The sequence below is a fragment of the Botryllus schlosseri genome, chromosome 4 (genome assembly GCF_051294905.1).
Source record: "Botryllus schlosseri isolate E-star chromosome 4, Bs_hap1, whole genome shotgun sequence".
NCBI classification, from domain to species: domain Eukaryota; kingdom Metazoa; phylum Chordata; class Ascidiacea; order Stolidobranchia; family Styelidae; genus Botryllus; species Botryllus schlosseri.
Window position 1 is genome coordinate 20,138,297 of NC_137239.1, and position 16,330 is coordinate 20,154,626.

At 40.8% G+C, this 16,330-nt stretch overlaps 2 protein-coding genes across 3 annotated transcripts in view; one reads left to right on the forward strand and one right to left on the reverse strand.

Moving 5' to 3' along the window:
• The window catches only part of LOC145437320 (uncharacterized), a 46,944-nt gene that overhangs the window by 19,418 nt on the left and 11,196 nt on the right, over positions 1-16,330 (reverse strand). The gene's annotated exons all lie outside the window — the stretch shown is intronic.
• Positions 237-13,978, forward strand: LOC145437319 (uncharacterized). The gene is made up of 5 exons (XM_080314519.1): positions 237-431; positions 2,224-2,406; positions 2,712-2,899; positions 4,559-4,723; positions 11,925-13,978. Exons 1-3 carry the CDS (start codon positions 359-361, stop codon positions 2,861-2,863), a joined length of 408 nt encoding a protein of 135 aa, XP_080170645.1. The 5' UTR covers positions 237-358; the 3' UTR covers positions 2,864-2,899; positions 4,559-4,723; positions 11,925-13,978.

The following is a 16,330-nucleotide window of genomic DNA, read 5'->3' on the forward strand; positions in this document are numbered from 1 at the left end:
GCCAAATTTGGTGCTTGTATCACAAGCATCATTTGGGCTAAACCGCCCCACTAATAGTGATGGCAGGGCTGCTTCGCAACACATTGCTTACATCTGATGGGGTTTTCCTTGCCCGAAAGTCTACCCAGTAATACTTCATTATCATGAATGACGAAAGGCATATTTGACATGATGTTCGAACAATAGAAGAGTGAAGCGTAATACGTAATAACAATGGAATAATATTTCACCATCATCCGCATGTCATGAGATGCTTAACTTTCGGTTCCGTAATTTTCTGTTACCCAGTGAAATCGCGTGTAGTTGCAACCAACTCCCGTATTGCTGTATAGTTAGAAAGCGATATTTGTAAGTCACAATGGAGTCGCAATTTCTGATATTGTGGATGGTAGTAACAGCTTTCGTAACAGCGCACTCAACAAAATGTACCGGTAAGTCAAATATGTTAATAAGGGTAGCTTATATTTGTGTAATCACAAAGGTAGCCACTGCGATTCGAATGCTGAGCAGAGGTGGTCAATAACGAAATACTTGTACTTTTTCGAGGTAAAAAGTAGTTTTCCTCTACTTCTGGTACTTACTCAAGTAGATAGAATTTTCGCTACTTCTACTTCTACTTTGTAATATTTTGTGATCTATTTACTTACTTTTCGGTATTCTAATTTGTCAAGTATAAGTAGTGTATTAACCCTTAAATTAGAAAGAGAAACTGGGGAATTCTCTGGCTGTTTTCACGGACTTCTAACTTCTACTTCTACTTGAGTAGCTTTCTTGACTACTTTGACCACCTCTGGTGCTGAGATATGAGTTCAATGTAGCAGAAGTCATTGGTACCGCGTAGTATTCATAGCTACAGAGTGCAGGTACAAAATATCGCTCATGAATACACCTTATCGTATTGATAGCTGGGATGCTGGACAATATACAGTGCCTATTACTAATTTGTGTTTGCTTATTAGAGAATTCCGAATAAAGTATACAATTGACCATTAGAGTAGACGACAATCCGCAGGTTTGGTGCGAACTATCGAAAGGTTCAGGCTCGCGTTCAGTCACTCTCTCTAAATAGTTCGCAGTGAACAAGAACGTGTGGCTTCATATTGCTATTTCCAAATCCTGCATTTCCGTAAGGCGTAATTATGTACAATACTTGATAGAAATTTAGTTAATTTAATCACAGTTCCATTATTACGCAGGAACATATAAAAACGTCACAAAGTCGATCAAAAATATTGAGCATGGCACTTGAGGTTCGTTACCATCCCCTGCCTATAGTCATGCATCCAATCTACAATTGAACGTACATGCCTATCTGTATAGACCAGCGGTTCTCAACCGTGGGTCCGCAAAGCATTTTCACGGGGTCCGCGAAGCCTCTAAATTTTAAAAATGGTTAATAACCTAATTTGTATTTCTTTAAATTAGGGAAATAATGAGGCAGATTCACTTCATCGCTGCTTAAACTTCAGGACTCATATCAACAGAATGTGGAGTTTGAGGTAAAATAGAAAAGTCGCAGTCGCGCAGGTCAATCAGAGTAACTTCGAAATGTTTGCAAAACCCATTTTCTCCTGTGATATACATAACCAATATAATGGAATAGAGATGAGCTGCTTGATAGAAACGACTAGGCTGGACGTTGTATGTTCATCAAAAAATATGTTTCTCAATTTTGGTTCCATATATGTTGCCATCATACCCAAATGTATCGTCGGAAGCGTTACGCGTTATTATTATATTCGCCATCACATATATTGGCGGAAATGGATTTTCGGCACTAGCTCATATCAAATCGAAGACGTGGATTTTCGAAACACAATCACGTATTTCAAGAAATGCAGCTATACACTAGTGCTGTATTAGTACTAGCAGCTGCTACGGAAATCACTTTCAAATAAAAGTCAACGCAATTTCTACATGAATAGTATGATGTTATTTTGAAGAAAAGGCATTTTGCTGCTGTTTATCACTAGCCTACAGTTGATATTTGCACAAGACAAGATGACGGTTGCACGATAATTGAGCTGGATTTGCTCTAAAACTTTGGGGGTCCGCGGATGTCCGTGACGGTTCCAAAGGGGTCCGCGAAGACAAAAAGGTTGAGAACCAGTGGTATAGACCGTTCAGTTTACTTTAGATCTGTGTCATCGCATATAAACGAATGAGACTGTACAATTTGCTCGAAGCCGAGAACATACCATCTTACATGGTAAAATTTTACAGATTCAGTCAACGTCTTCGGGGGAGGATGCTTGTACGCGACTTACAGTCAAGCCGCGACGAAACCAGAAGCAAATGGATGCTGTAGTGGGTTCTTAACGATTGTGGCACCAGCAATCGCTCAATTGATGGACTACAGAAGTATAATCAATACCTCGGGTCCACACCACACAGCCTTCACGATGTGTACGTATAAATATTTCCAATTTTAACGAAATATTTAACCATAATAAGGAATTATACTCGATTCCGAAATGCTTGTTTTGTCATGCCACATCCTCACAAAACGGTTCTACGGACACCACCGTAGCTACGGGCCGGATATAGCTACAGCTAGTGGATTTTGAGGTTTTGAATTGCGTATAGTGGCGCCAGAACGATTTTAATCTCACATTTATTTAGTTACGTAAAATGTGGATAACAGCCCTAATTACCAGAAATGCAGTGTTGCAATAATTAGTATTTAACGACACTTTGTGGTGTCTATTCAGCAAACTCCAAATTATATCTTAACAATGAAGAAGTAAATTCTACCAGCAACTCGATCTACTGGATGGATGACGCGCAGCCTACAGGAAACGTTTCTTGCATAGCAGCAAAGTACGACTCGGGGGGGGGGGGGGGCTTGTTTTGTCACCCGTGAACTGCGGCGATCAACTGCCGTTCGTATGCTTGTCTGGTATGTCTTTTTCACTTACATCCTTTCATGCACTGTAAATGCAAATGGTTTAATTCGTTGATTTCCACCATCGCGCAAGGTGCCAATTAATTAGACGTTACTTTCTGGTAAGAAATTCTTTGCTCTCACGTGCATTCCAATGAGAAAAACTAATTAAAGCACCAAGTCTTATGGAGATATTTATGGAGGAGCTCTGCTTTCGTGTACAACCCGAGATGGCGAAAATGGCTGCACTCGTAAACATGTATATTTTCACCCATTGCAACAGGTGTGAAAAGCATGATCTGGTAGTAGAAAGTGCTTGTGGCCTGAATTTTCACCCCATGCTATGACGGAAATTCGGTGAATACAACCAACACCTGTATACCACTTTAGTCGCCACTTAATAGGGCTGTTAGAAGCACGATAAATTGCCGATACTGGGCGGAAATGAAGCATTAGAAATGACATAGTATTCAGCGCTTAAAGTTTAGTCCCGAGTGTAAATTTGGTCAGAGAAAATAATTTTATAATATTTATTATCCTGTAGAAGAGTTGGGTTCCGTATGTGCTTTCAGATGGAACCTCTTCAAGGAATTATTCTAGGGCAAGTTTTTGTTGCACCAAAATCGCGAGAAATTTTCACTTAATTTTAACAAAAGTTGCAGTAGAAATATGCATTTATAATTTTTGTTAAATTATTAGGGTATGAGACCCTTGGAAGGTTATTTTGTATAACCTAGTTCCTGCAGACCTGTCAAATTTGTTTCTTTTCCATTTCACGGGCGGTCCGGCGAAACCGCCAATAATTACATTTTCCCCGGTACACAGCAATAAGATTACGCAATGAGGAATAATTTCCCCCAAAAAAGCCAAACAGCATAGCTATAATCCACCCCTTCCCTCCCTCTAAAACAAGTCAAATACCACACCCCAAACCTTTATGTATGCAAACTCAACCCAAGGCACTGCAGAAAAACTGACTCTTGGCGATTTTAACAAAATCGATAGCCTGAAAAAGGTGACCGAGTGAAGATCTAATTGTCGGCGGTCTCGTTTGGGCGTTCGTGAAATGGGAAACTATCTCAGATTCAATCGACAGAATCAATAAAGCGATTTATTTACTTACTGTTCGGGCACGGCGGTGTTTGGCAAAGGTAGTTGAAGTTCTTGCTTGCAAGCCATTGTGTCACAGATAACAGTGAGATGCCGCTAACCCATCATATAGCTCATTGTAATGCTAATCAGAGAGAATAGAACCAAACTAGAAATAGTTCATAGCATTTTTTTAAAATACTCCTTAATATTTTTACACAATATTTGATAACAGTTGCAGTATCAATATGCATGAAAAATAGTGAAAAGTTGCACTATAAAATCACACCAAACAGCTTAAAACGTCATAATACATAGATTCTGAGTATCTAGGAAGCTGCCGAAAGCTGTAACAAAAAGTTGCAAAAGTTGCAAAAACTTGCCCTAATTATTACTTAGTATAGGAGCGATATATCCACCATCCCTATAACCATCCAGTTTTACAGGAATTCGTTTTCACGGACAGATATAATTCTGGTGACTGGTTTAGATTTTTATTCTTATCAGATCAAATTTCAACATCGCTTATATTACGCATAATTATATGAATGCTGGTCGTCTATTATAGGAATGATTGTGTTTTAGCTGACGATAATTCGTGCAACAGCTGTTCGGAAGAGGAACGGTGTATACCCGAGTTTACAAAATATGCTTGCAGAACCAGCTGCAGAGCTTTACCTACACGTCCTGCACCTACAACTACACCTACCGGGACTTCGTTACCTCCGGATGATTTAAATAATACAGCAGGTAAAACATAATATAACGTCAATAATAATTAGGAAGACGAGATGAGACAATGTCTTTCGTATATCGGAGAGCCTTACTACGACTTTCCAAGTATGGTCATTGGTCAATTTCGATCAGGCGCTATATAGGTCGTTCACCTGCAAGCCCCGACTTGAACAGCTAGATCATTCTACTTGTGTAATTATTCTTATTAGACCTAATGCTGGTAACCTAATTCTAATCTAATTTGTGCAATACTTCTATGCTCCACTTCTAATTCTAATATACTTCCTGGTTTTCCTGAAAACTGTATTGCACGAAACGCGCCAAGCTTGGTGAACAGACATTTGCCATTCTCATGCTCGCAAGAATTAACTCAGACTTGATATCATATGAACTGAACCTGATTTCTGTTGTATTTCTTCGTACTTCGGAATTGAATTCAATTTCCAAGATTTCGTAAATTCAGTAACTCACGATAGCACTATAAGCAATAATAACCTGCCAGTTACTAAGCCTACCCGATGTCCAAATAGTCTTCTCAGGAATACTCGTGGCCATTACAAAATTCACTCTCTTTGTGAAATTAAGTTACCATTTGGTTGGTTCGAACTGATTGTAAGGTTCTTTGATTTTGAATGTGGGTATAGAGTGAAGTCAGAGGCGGGGTTTCCATTCGAAAACACTTTGTCAGCCAATCTCTTGCATACCTAATTAGAAAATACTTTGCAATGCAGTTTTTCGAATCATCGAGATTTTATATTTTGCATCGGGGGCGGGCAACTTCTCCAGTCAGCGGGCCGGATATGGGTAATGAAGTACTTGACGGGCCGGATTCCTTAATCAATGCATTATACGCGTATTTATCCACCTGTACAAGGATCTGTCGTATTTAATGTAATCTTTTAGTTTGAATTGAATTATAGAGACCAAAGCGGTATTCAATGAATTTATTAACGTAATGAATAGGGATGGTGTGAACCTCTGAAAGGTTCAGGTTCGTGTGAACGCAAACCTTTTTGAATGGTTCTGTGTGAACGCGAATGTGAATTTCATGACGTCACGTGACGTCATTTTGCTAATTACAACCCTACATTCTAGTCAAGTGATAGCCTATATTACAATTGTAGCCTACACGATACCTAGCGACGACTCGGGTCAATGCTGAAGCACATATTGACGTTTTAAATGTCGCCAAATATATCAACTGTGGCAATCAAATGCTATATTAATCCCATAAAATCAATATATTCCGTCGCTTTGCCAACAATTTCGACGAGGACTTGCGAGGGAATGTAAGCTTACGCCAGGGGTCGGCAACCTTTTGGTAGTCACGGGCCAAATTTCGAGTGTACAACTTTTTCAAGGGCAAGAATTTTTCTTAATACTATATTTTATGCTCACTTCGGTATATTATCCTACATTGCTGCAATCTCAATCATACCAATAACAAAACACGTTTATTTACACTTCAACAACGCAGAATAAATGTGACAATTGACGCAGCTTGCTTTGTGAAAGGTTTTCAACTTCTGGTAACAAATCAGATGAAGCAAGAATCAGACCATATTTTAAATGGGCGTCCGAAATAGTGATCTTAGCTTGCTCTTCGTGAATTTCATTGTTGAAAACTATTGTTTACATGCGTACGTGCTACCAAAAATCGATACAATTTATTTTGCATTGCTTGCTCAAGCTGGGATAAAGACCAATTTCAAGAACGTACTTTTTGTAAAGTCATGCAGCGATATGCTCTTTGTATGAAATTTGTCATTGAATTCAACTGCATAGCATTTCAAAACGGCCCATTCGAAATTTTCAGGCAATGGTATTGGCGTCCACATTACACGGAGTACTGAATAGTCGGAATTTATTTTGTAGAGAAGGAATTTAGGAAAAGCGGGTGAATATTCAGTTATTAAATTTCATATCACAGTTACAAATGTAGTGTTGGTGATAGGTTTTCTCTCCTCCAGTATAAGAACGTGAGCATAATTTCTTTGTATTGTTGACATTCCCAGGGTCGAAGATTTGTTTCAAATGCGCCTCAACATCTCATGTATTCAGCTTTTTCCCCCGAAGTTGCAAATTCAATTTGTTCAGATGTGACGTTAAATGTATACAAAGAAAGCAAGATTAGATAACCATTTTCGATTACAAGATTATGAGTCGGCGATATTTGTATTTTCGAGGAGAGTTGCTATTTCATTTCTCAGTTCGTACACTCGTGCAAGCATAGCTGCTCGACTTAATGCGCGGACATAGCAGATATACAGGACATCGCCATATGAATTCTCTGCTTCTAATATTGTCTGGCGTAAATGTTGGTGATTCAGTTTGTGAGACCAAATCATATAAACAGTTTTCATCATTGTAGCCAAAACACTATTCAGGTTTGTTGTCTTGGCGCACAATGCCTTCTGGTGAATTTAACTATAAATAACGAACATACGGAGGCTAGTTATCTATAATTAAACAGTGTAAGTTTGATATTTTGTCATTGCGTCCGAGATGTTCCAAGCGTTGGCGGAGGGCATAGCGTAAAGTGGTGACGATAAGCGCCAACCAATCTGGCGGTCCGGCTCGATTCCCGTCGGAGGTTTATCTGGGCTCCTCTTCCCCCGCCGTCGCCGTTCTTACGGCGACAAAAAAAAAAGTCCAGAAAGAGACCCGAGAGAAGAAAGAAAGCACTCACTAGGAATGGAAAGAAGTATAGTAGAAAGGGCCACGGCTTCAAAAAGATCAACATCGAAAAGAACTGTGACATCGGGCACTCTAGGCCGAGGCGGATGTTAGAATAATAGGATCGCAACTGCGTGTCATTCGACATCCTCCTATCTGTTCATGACATCGCATTGTGTCTTATCGCATTGCACATTGTGTGTGACTTCTTCGGATGAAAAATATAACTCAGTGATTGATTGATTGATTCCAGCAAGCAGAGGAAGGACACCTTTATTGTCACACCCCATCAGAGTGGTAAACCCTTTAAAAAGTATGGCACACGTTCGGTTGCGAGATACACCCGATTGATAAGTACTGATGTAGTCTACTCTACAGACAATCTCCATGTCCTACTTCAACCACCTTCGTTTTATGGCGTAACAATAGACTAATACGATGTAGGCTACTTAGATCGTAGCAGTGCCGCATTCTTTCCAAGCCGTCCCGCACTGCAGATTGAAACTCATTATGAAACGGTGGGCCGTATTCTTGTGATAATTAATTATGATGTCGCGGGCCGAACGATTTCGCTTGGCGGGCCGGAACCGGCCCGCGGGCCGTAGGTTGCCGACCCTTGGCTTACGCCTTAACGGTCTAGGCGAGACCAGACAATGTATTCGGCGTCTGAGTATTGCTACATTGATATAGAGCAGAGTGGTCCCTATACTTGCTACCGATATTACCCCATTAACAAGTAATACAGCAGTAGCTAACCCTCCAATCGCACGGATTTGGTTTTATGATACAATAAACATATGAAGTCAAGATTGACCCCGTACGCCAGCTAGATTTTTTACAACAGAAAACGATATCAATTTTATTGATTGGTTGAATAAGCATCATTCCCTGACTACCTAGTATACTTACATTAGGGTGGTCCTTAAAAAACGAATTTTGGATAGTTGTTGGTCTGACCCTGCCAAAATGTTCCTTTTGGCTTAAAAACACCCTGTGTAAAATTGTATTGAGATTCAATAATGTTTAGAGGTGGCTCAATGGATCCGAAATTCTACCCATTTGCAGTATAAAGCACATACAGTCACTTCTATAGCTACTCTCTGACCAACGTTTAGCCTAGATTCCGTCGCGTGGGTACTAGCTGCTCAGTGGCTGGGGTGTCAATGACCAAAAGCAATTGTCGTTGCCAAGTGAGGTCAGCTTCAGGGTTTTTAGAAGCCTTTTAGCATTGGTCAGCAAAAACTCAAAATGCAAATTGCAGTTGCTCCTTGTTCTTCGTGATATGGCCAGAAAACTCCCCAACTAAGGCAATGGAACGTCAATCCTGGTAGCTGGTGACAGCCAATGTGCTGAGAAAAGTTTTTGCGGCAGTGAAACTAGGTTGCTCCTTCCTCTAAGCATCCTAATATTCGAGAAAAACATCTGAAAGACGCGAGTTTCTCAAATTAATGGGTGATTTCTTTGTTGTAAAGTTGAATAAAGTCTTCTACCGTATGTTTTTCGAGTTAATACTGACACGCTTTATCAGTAGAAACATCTCCGAAGAAATTAATTGTCAGTTAAATCCACAGTTTCCACTCATAGTGCACGGGGATGGCTAACTAATCCCATATGTCACTGGAATGGAGACTGTTGACGGACTGCCTATGCTAGCGACAACTACTGGCCAATCACAGCTACTACTCACTCTCTTAGTTACCATCTAGGATATGAAAATCACAAGCTGAGACTATGTTTTCTATTCTGAAAGACTGGGATTTAAAGAAAAAGATCCAGTGGATATGCTTTGATTCCGATGCTGGTCGGTACTAAAGAACCTGCATTCTTTTAGAGCAGATGCTTGGCCTGCATCAGTCTTTTCGGTAGCCCTGGCAACTTCATCTGCTCCTGTTGTTCTCTTGGTCAAGTGTTTCAACAGAAGATGACGTCGTATTGACCAGACTACATTTGGGAACTCGTTAACTGATCATTATACATCCGATGCTGTGGCTAACATGATAAATGAGATGGCGAAGGTATTGGAGACAGCTGTGAAAGTCACTCAGACGAGATATCATTACAGAGACTATTGGTGCTGGCCTTTATTTTCCTGGTAAAGCAGCTGCAGAAGTATCATGCGAATATTGTCGAAATATCCACAGGGAGGAAGATGGCAGGGCAACTGTGGTTTCCGTAGGCGGGGTTGATTGTCGTGGCGTTGCTTGATGACGATCTGAACAAGGGCACCGAGGATAAGATAGTTGTTGCTATAAACGAGACTGAAGTGGAAGAATCACTATTATAGAGTGAGTGATTATTAACTTTGAACGATTTAAGAGAGGATTTAAATCCAAAAAGAAGACGACACTTATCTTGAGAAAACTTGCGTCTGTCCTAAGGTTTTCTTGAATATCCGGCAGCTCAGTAGAAGGGGCAGTCTAGTTATATTGCTGCAACAAGCTTCACACTCACGTTGATTGTCTCCAACGACCACACAAAACGTCCCACACAATGATTGAGGATGTTTATGCCCATCTCACAAAAAAAATGAGGACGAACTGCAGTTTGCAGTTGATGTTGTTGCTGACTTCTGCAAATATGTGCCCCAACAGGAACACCCTCAAGCAGAGCTTACTTGGCAAAATAAAATGATATTAGTCATCATGGCACCCCTGCCAATGACCAGCTAATACCCAGACGAGGTAATCCAGGCTTTCAAGCGTTGACCCAATAGCAACTATGAAGTGGGCAATGACCATATGTGTTCTATACTCAATATGGGCAGAATTTCGGATCCATTGAGCCACCTTTAAACATTATTGAATATCGATAAAATTTTACACAGGGTGCTTTTTAACCAAAAGAAATATTTTGGCAGGGTCAGACCAACAACTTTCCAAAATTCGTTTTTTAAGGACCACCCTAACCTACATGTAGTGTATTTTGCTGTTGATGTTGTGTGATTGCGGGTCAAGCTAGCAGCAGAGAGTTACTAAATATCCACAAACGGAAAGCTGGATATTTCGAGCAAACTTTTGTAACAAATGAAGTAAAATTTTTGAGACTGTCAAGGTGCATGCTCGTTTGGTGTTGCATTTTTTATTCTGTCAGCGACATGCATAGAGTGGCCCGCAGTTGAAATGCAATAAATTTCATACAAATATGTTATAAGGAAGTAAAAATTGTAATATATGAGAAAGGTTCACAGTGCAGAACCTAACAAGGTTCGTTTGTGAACGTGAATCTCTAAATTTCTGAGGTTCACACACAGAACGCGAACGTGAACATCACGTTCACACCATCCCTAGTAATGAACTTCAATAGCTGTTGAAGTCAATGAGACATCTGTGGTCGTTGAAAGTTGTTGATAGGTTCTTTGAAATCTGGCTGCATCTCGGACACAAAGAGAACAAGGAACTCAAGATTAACTAACAATCACTGACTGTGATCGCGGACCACATTATTATGTAAGACCGGGAACTGTGTGCGGGCCGCACAAGATATATCACGTCAATCCGGCCCGCGGGCCGTATGTTGCCCGTCCCTGTTTTACATGGACCTAGTATAGTTCTAATAGCGTAGTTACAACAACCGAGTGTCAGTTGTCAGTTGTGATTATTCGAGTCGGGCAGAAAGTTATCAACGGGTATATAGTTGCGATAACATTCTCAACTTGATAGCCTCGAAACTGCAATCGACAGACTTAAACATCTTGCACAAGTCTGCAAACATTCAAAACGACATTCCCGTGATGCACTATTCTACTAGAGATTGCTAACCTACGGATAGATACGCAACTTATGGATAGATACGCTTGGACAAACAGTGTCTCTGGTTGCTGAGCGATCTAAAAGTAGCATAATTGGTAGTGGTATACCTGGACGACCCGAGCGCTCAAATTTATTATAATTGGTCTCAATCCTAATCGAAAGCTATAGTGCCGCACTGATTTCGAAAATACAAATTAAAATCATGCCAGGGCAATAGAACTACCCTGAAACACCACTCAATTTCGTCAAGCGGTTGTTCGGAACAATGGCTATTTTCAGACTTTGAGGTCTGTTTGGAGTTGGTTCCAGTGCCCTGACAAGATTTTAATTTGTTTTGTCGGAATCATTGCGACAATTGCTTTCAGTTAAGACCAGTTTTATTAAATTCCAGCCCTCGGGTCGCAAGCTATAACACTACCAATTATGCTGCTTTTAGATTGCTCAGCAATAAAAGTGACTGCTTGCCCAAGCGTATCGACGGGTTTTGCGGGAGTTGCGTATCTATCCTCAGCATATGATCAGTAATCACAACGCATGATAAAATTGTCATGGTCCCGAGGAAGTGTAATGATTTTTATTTTATTCGTGGCCACAAAAAGTAAATATTTGATCTTTCATCTTATGATTACTGTTAGGACATCATGATATGCGTTACTCGAACACCCGAATCAAAGCTTAATCCTGACACTCACGTTACTAGTATATTGGATTTTGCCCAACCCTATTCTTTAGTTGCGTAGCCGTTACTGTAATATATGCAATGCATTCACCCACATATATGTAATTTTCAGAAACTACTACCGACCCGAACACTATCGATTGGATCATTCCAGTTGCCGTAGTAGTACCCGTTGTCATTGTTGTCATTGTTGTTGTCATCATGGGACTTTGGAAGAGAAAGCAAAATCCTGATGATATGAAAGTGCTCGTGTGGAAGCGGACCGACAAGACAGCGTAATGGTGAAGCGTCCGGCTTCTTGGTCGATAGGTCGTGGGTTCGATCCCCGGCCGGGTCAGACCAAAGACCTGATTAGTAACACTGATATTCATGACTTCCCTGCTTGGCGCTCATGCATTACTGGGATAGCATGGAGGGGTGGTGCAGGACTTAGAAAGCCGTAAAAGGCTATATCTGCACCTTCCTTGTCCAGCGGCATATGCATATTATGTACTCATGATATGCATATGCACAGATCGTGTGTATGTATATCATGAGTCGGTGTATATGCCGCAAAACACCAAGGACAAAAATTAACTACGTCCTTTCCTTTCCTTGAAAGAATACGACACATGAAGCTGCAGTGGTGTAGCAGCATGTGCGGCCACCCATGGCTTTCGTTGAAAATGTTCCCCCTCCTCCTTTAAGCAGACTGCAGAAAATTTCGACAAAGTTTCATGTGCAAGTGATTTTTTCATTAAAAATAATTTCAAATATGTTGCCGCGTCTCAGAAGTTCTATATTGCTTGAGAAAGAAGCCTTACCGTCTCAGCGTTTTTAAGGCCAAAAATAATAAAGACAAGAAATGGTGAACGAATGTATTTAGGCTTTCGCCGAAGCAAAATCATCGCCAACATCCTGTAAATCAAGTTTTTGAACGTAGTCTCTTTCTATAGAAAGAATCGATAGACCTGATTGCCGATCATTATTCATTGTAGGACGTAAATAAGACTTAATCAGTTTAAGCTTTGTGAAGCTCCTCTCAGAGCTCGCAATTGAGCCACCACTGGTCAGACAAAGTTTCAGACACGAGCATAAATATGGTTCGAATCAAGTAGTTGTGATTTAATTAACCACTGTGAAACATCAAACGATGTTGCATTACGATCAAACGTGGTTTCACTGCACCAGTGTATCTGTCAATTTCCGCAGCTAACTCCAATTTAGCAATACTGATCTTAATCGAAAGCTTGTTGCCCTGGTTCCGGAAATACAATTTAAAAGCTGGTCAGGGCAACGGAACCACCCCGAAATAGCCGTCAAAGTCTGAAAATCGGCATTGTTTCAAATAATCGCTCGATACAATTTCCATTATCATGGTCAATTGGTCAGTGTGTTGCGGCGCTCCGATTGTTCGGAACGATCGACCTTGACGGCTATTTCGGAGTCGTTCCATTGCCATGCTGACATTTTAATGTGTGTTTTCGGAATCAGTGCGACACTAGCTTTCGATTGAGACCAGTTTGATTAAATTTTAGCTCGCGGGACTACCAATTACGCTGCTTTCGGCTGTGTACACTGTGCACAGTGCAGCCTCATTTTCCGCCCCCGTGGAGTCGGCCACACCTAACGCGGAGCCATAACCGCCAAGTGGCTGCTACGCCACTGTGTGACTGATGATGGAATGGGCCACGGACTCACAAACGTCTGATACCAATACATTAGCGACAGCGACGGCGATAGCTAATCTCATGCGCAAAAACCAGAGCGGCTAACGGCCGACGCTGGGGGTCTTGGAGACGTGAAGACTTGCTGTGCACTATAATTCTCATGATCCGTTCTGCTGGCATCGTGGCCATAATGCAATAATTACTTCGATCATATGGTGACAGGCGACGATTTCAATTTAGTGTGTGTGAATGAACCATACCCGCCATTTACATGATCGCAGTGACCACACTGAAATTTCTAATGAGAGAGCGTTCAAATTACTACCTAAAAATTGTACATTGAACGCTCCCTCATTCGAAATTTCATGCTGGTGACGTCATATTTTGTGATAAGATTGTTGATATACAATGGTCTGTCCAATTTTCTACTAGTTGTTGACGATTACCCCTGACGAGTATCAGCCGAAAATATTCCGATTCATTTCAATATGAATATACTATTCAATTGTATATTAAAGTTATCTCATGTACTTTGGCACTAATTTAACGTTTTTTTTATTTTGATTTGATTTGAATTTCTTGATTAGGATTTGGATTAGGATTTGAAGCTTGGGATTTGGATTGGTTTTGGTTTATAGGACATACAAATTTCAAATCCGCTCATCTCTGCTATCTACTGACGGACATTCGTCCATAGTTCCTACGAATTTATCTCCTGATATCAAAGATATAAATCCTTCAAATAGGAAATGTATATATTCGGAGATAGGCTACTCTCCTATCAAATACAGAATGCAGTCAACGCTAACTTTGCTTCCCCCTCTTGCTGTAGGCCTATCACACCCGTAAGGCCAAAGACTACTCCTCTGTGTTTTGACGTGAGATTTCGCTACCGTTGTAGGAAGACGTCTCCGTTATAATTCATTTCTGAGTTGAAAGTTGCATATTTTTGAAATCAAAATAAAGGGCTTTACAAAACTAATAAAAGTTGTTTCGACTATGATAACTTTTATCCTCAGTGTCTTGTAAGTCATGTGATGTATACCTGGTAATGGTAACCAGAGGTCGTAGACGTAATCATCGTTGATACCCAAGTGGAAGTAGAAGTAAAGACGCTGATTTCTACTCCGTTACTGGTTGCTGAACATTTAGTGGAAATATCACACTTGAATTTTAGCTGGAAATAGTAATTCGTGCGACAGTTGTTCAGAAGAAGAGAAGTGTGTACCAGTGTTGGACAGGAATTTCTGCTGCACAAATCGTTCAGCCATTCCACAACCGCCGTCTACCTCCACGATCTCTACAGATCTTTCCTCTACTGCACCAGGTAAAGAATAGTATCGCGTTAGACAGACGCTATTGAGTCTGTGCTAAATATATCGCCGTATTTTTATACTCTATGATCACTCGAAATGTTAAATCAAGTCACACGCGCAATATGAATTGCGACATCACAGCATTGGCGCCTATCGCTGGGATCCGAATCCAGTCCTGTTCGATAAAATGGAATCGTGATCCAATCCGGATCATGTTTCCGTCTCAATTGTTAAAACCCAGATCCAAAAACATCCCGCACAAGGTTGAGCGTCTATGTTCCCATGTCGTCGAAAATTTTCCAATTACACCTCGGCAATGCATTGAAGTTTGCTAATAGGCATTTTTCGAAATAGTGGTGCAATGCTGAAGCCAGCTGGGTCAAGTTCATACAAAATATCGAAGTGAACAAACACAAAGTCACTTTCGTGCACTAGAAATTTACAATCCTGTCCGGATCCGGCAGTCGGGCAACATGTGTATCCGGATCCGATCCTGTTTGAGAAAAAACTTTCCGGATTCCTATCCGGTTAAAATTCAAAATCCTGATCCTGTACATCTCTAACAAGGTTGTAATGACTCGAGTCCGATTCGAGTCACGATTTTTTGATGACTCGACTTGACTCGAGTCATTTTCTAAAAATCCGAAAATGACTCGATTCGACTCGAGTCAATCTGTATATTGACTCGACTTGGACTGAGTCATTGCGCATGACTCGAACCAAGTCATATGACTCGCGACTCAGACGGCCAAGACCGACATTACATTGAAATTTCGAAGAGAAGAAAAGTAAAGTAATCACACTGTTGGAATTTCGTCTATTGGTACAGGTACTTGAAAATGCGACCAGAAACTGCTAAAAGTGAGGGAAATTACTATTTTATAAATGCGAACCATTCGATGTCACCAAACGGAGTTATGAAAAGTGGGCTTAACATGACTTTAACTGCATGGAAACTGAGCAGTCAACGCAATGACTTGGACTCGGACTCGAGTCATAATACCATGACTCGGACTCGACCCTCAGCTCACTGACTTTTACTCGGACTTGACACGGAAGGGAATTGAAAATGACCCGACTTGACTCGAGTCAAAACTTTAAAAGTGAGATTGACTTGAGACTCGGAGCCTTGTGACTTGGTTACAACCCTGATCTCTAATATATATATACGGTATATGTTACCAGAGCTCCGTTCAGTGATTGAATCTCGGAAGCACCAAGTTGTACATTTGAAACATTTTTTGGCGGTGGCCATGTGCGACGAAACAATATGCGTTTCCCTTGAGATTAGTTTTTGACACAATCAAGGTATTTTAGATATATGGAGCCCAGCGACTATGACATCAGCATTCCCTACAACATTTGGAAACTTGCTTATTTCGCAGCCTTATAGGCTACCTCATTTTGCGGACCCCTGGCGAGTGTCAGCCGAAAATATTCGGGTTAATTTCAATATGAATATACTATGCAATTGTCTATTGAAGTTCTATACTTCCAAGAAGCTCTTTGTGGACTATGTGAGTTGCGACACCGCAAATTCGAGTTTCTGGGGC

Coding starts and splice junctions, on each gene's coding strand:
- LOC145437319 (XM_080314519.1), top strand. CDS start 359: ATGGAGTCGCAATTTCTGATATTGTGGATGGTAGTAACAGCTTTCGTA. Junction 432..2,223: donor GCACTCAACAAAATGTACCG/GTAAGTCAAATA, acceptor AAAATTTTACAG/ATTCAGTCAACGTCTTCGGG. Junction 2,407..2,711: donor CCACACAGCCTTCACGATGT/GTACGTATAAAT, acceptor GTGTCTATTCAG/CAAACTCCAAATTATATCTT.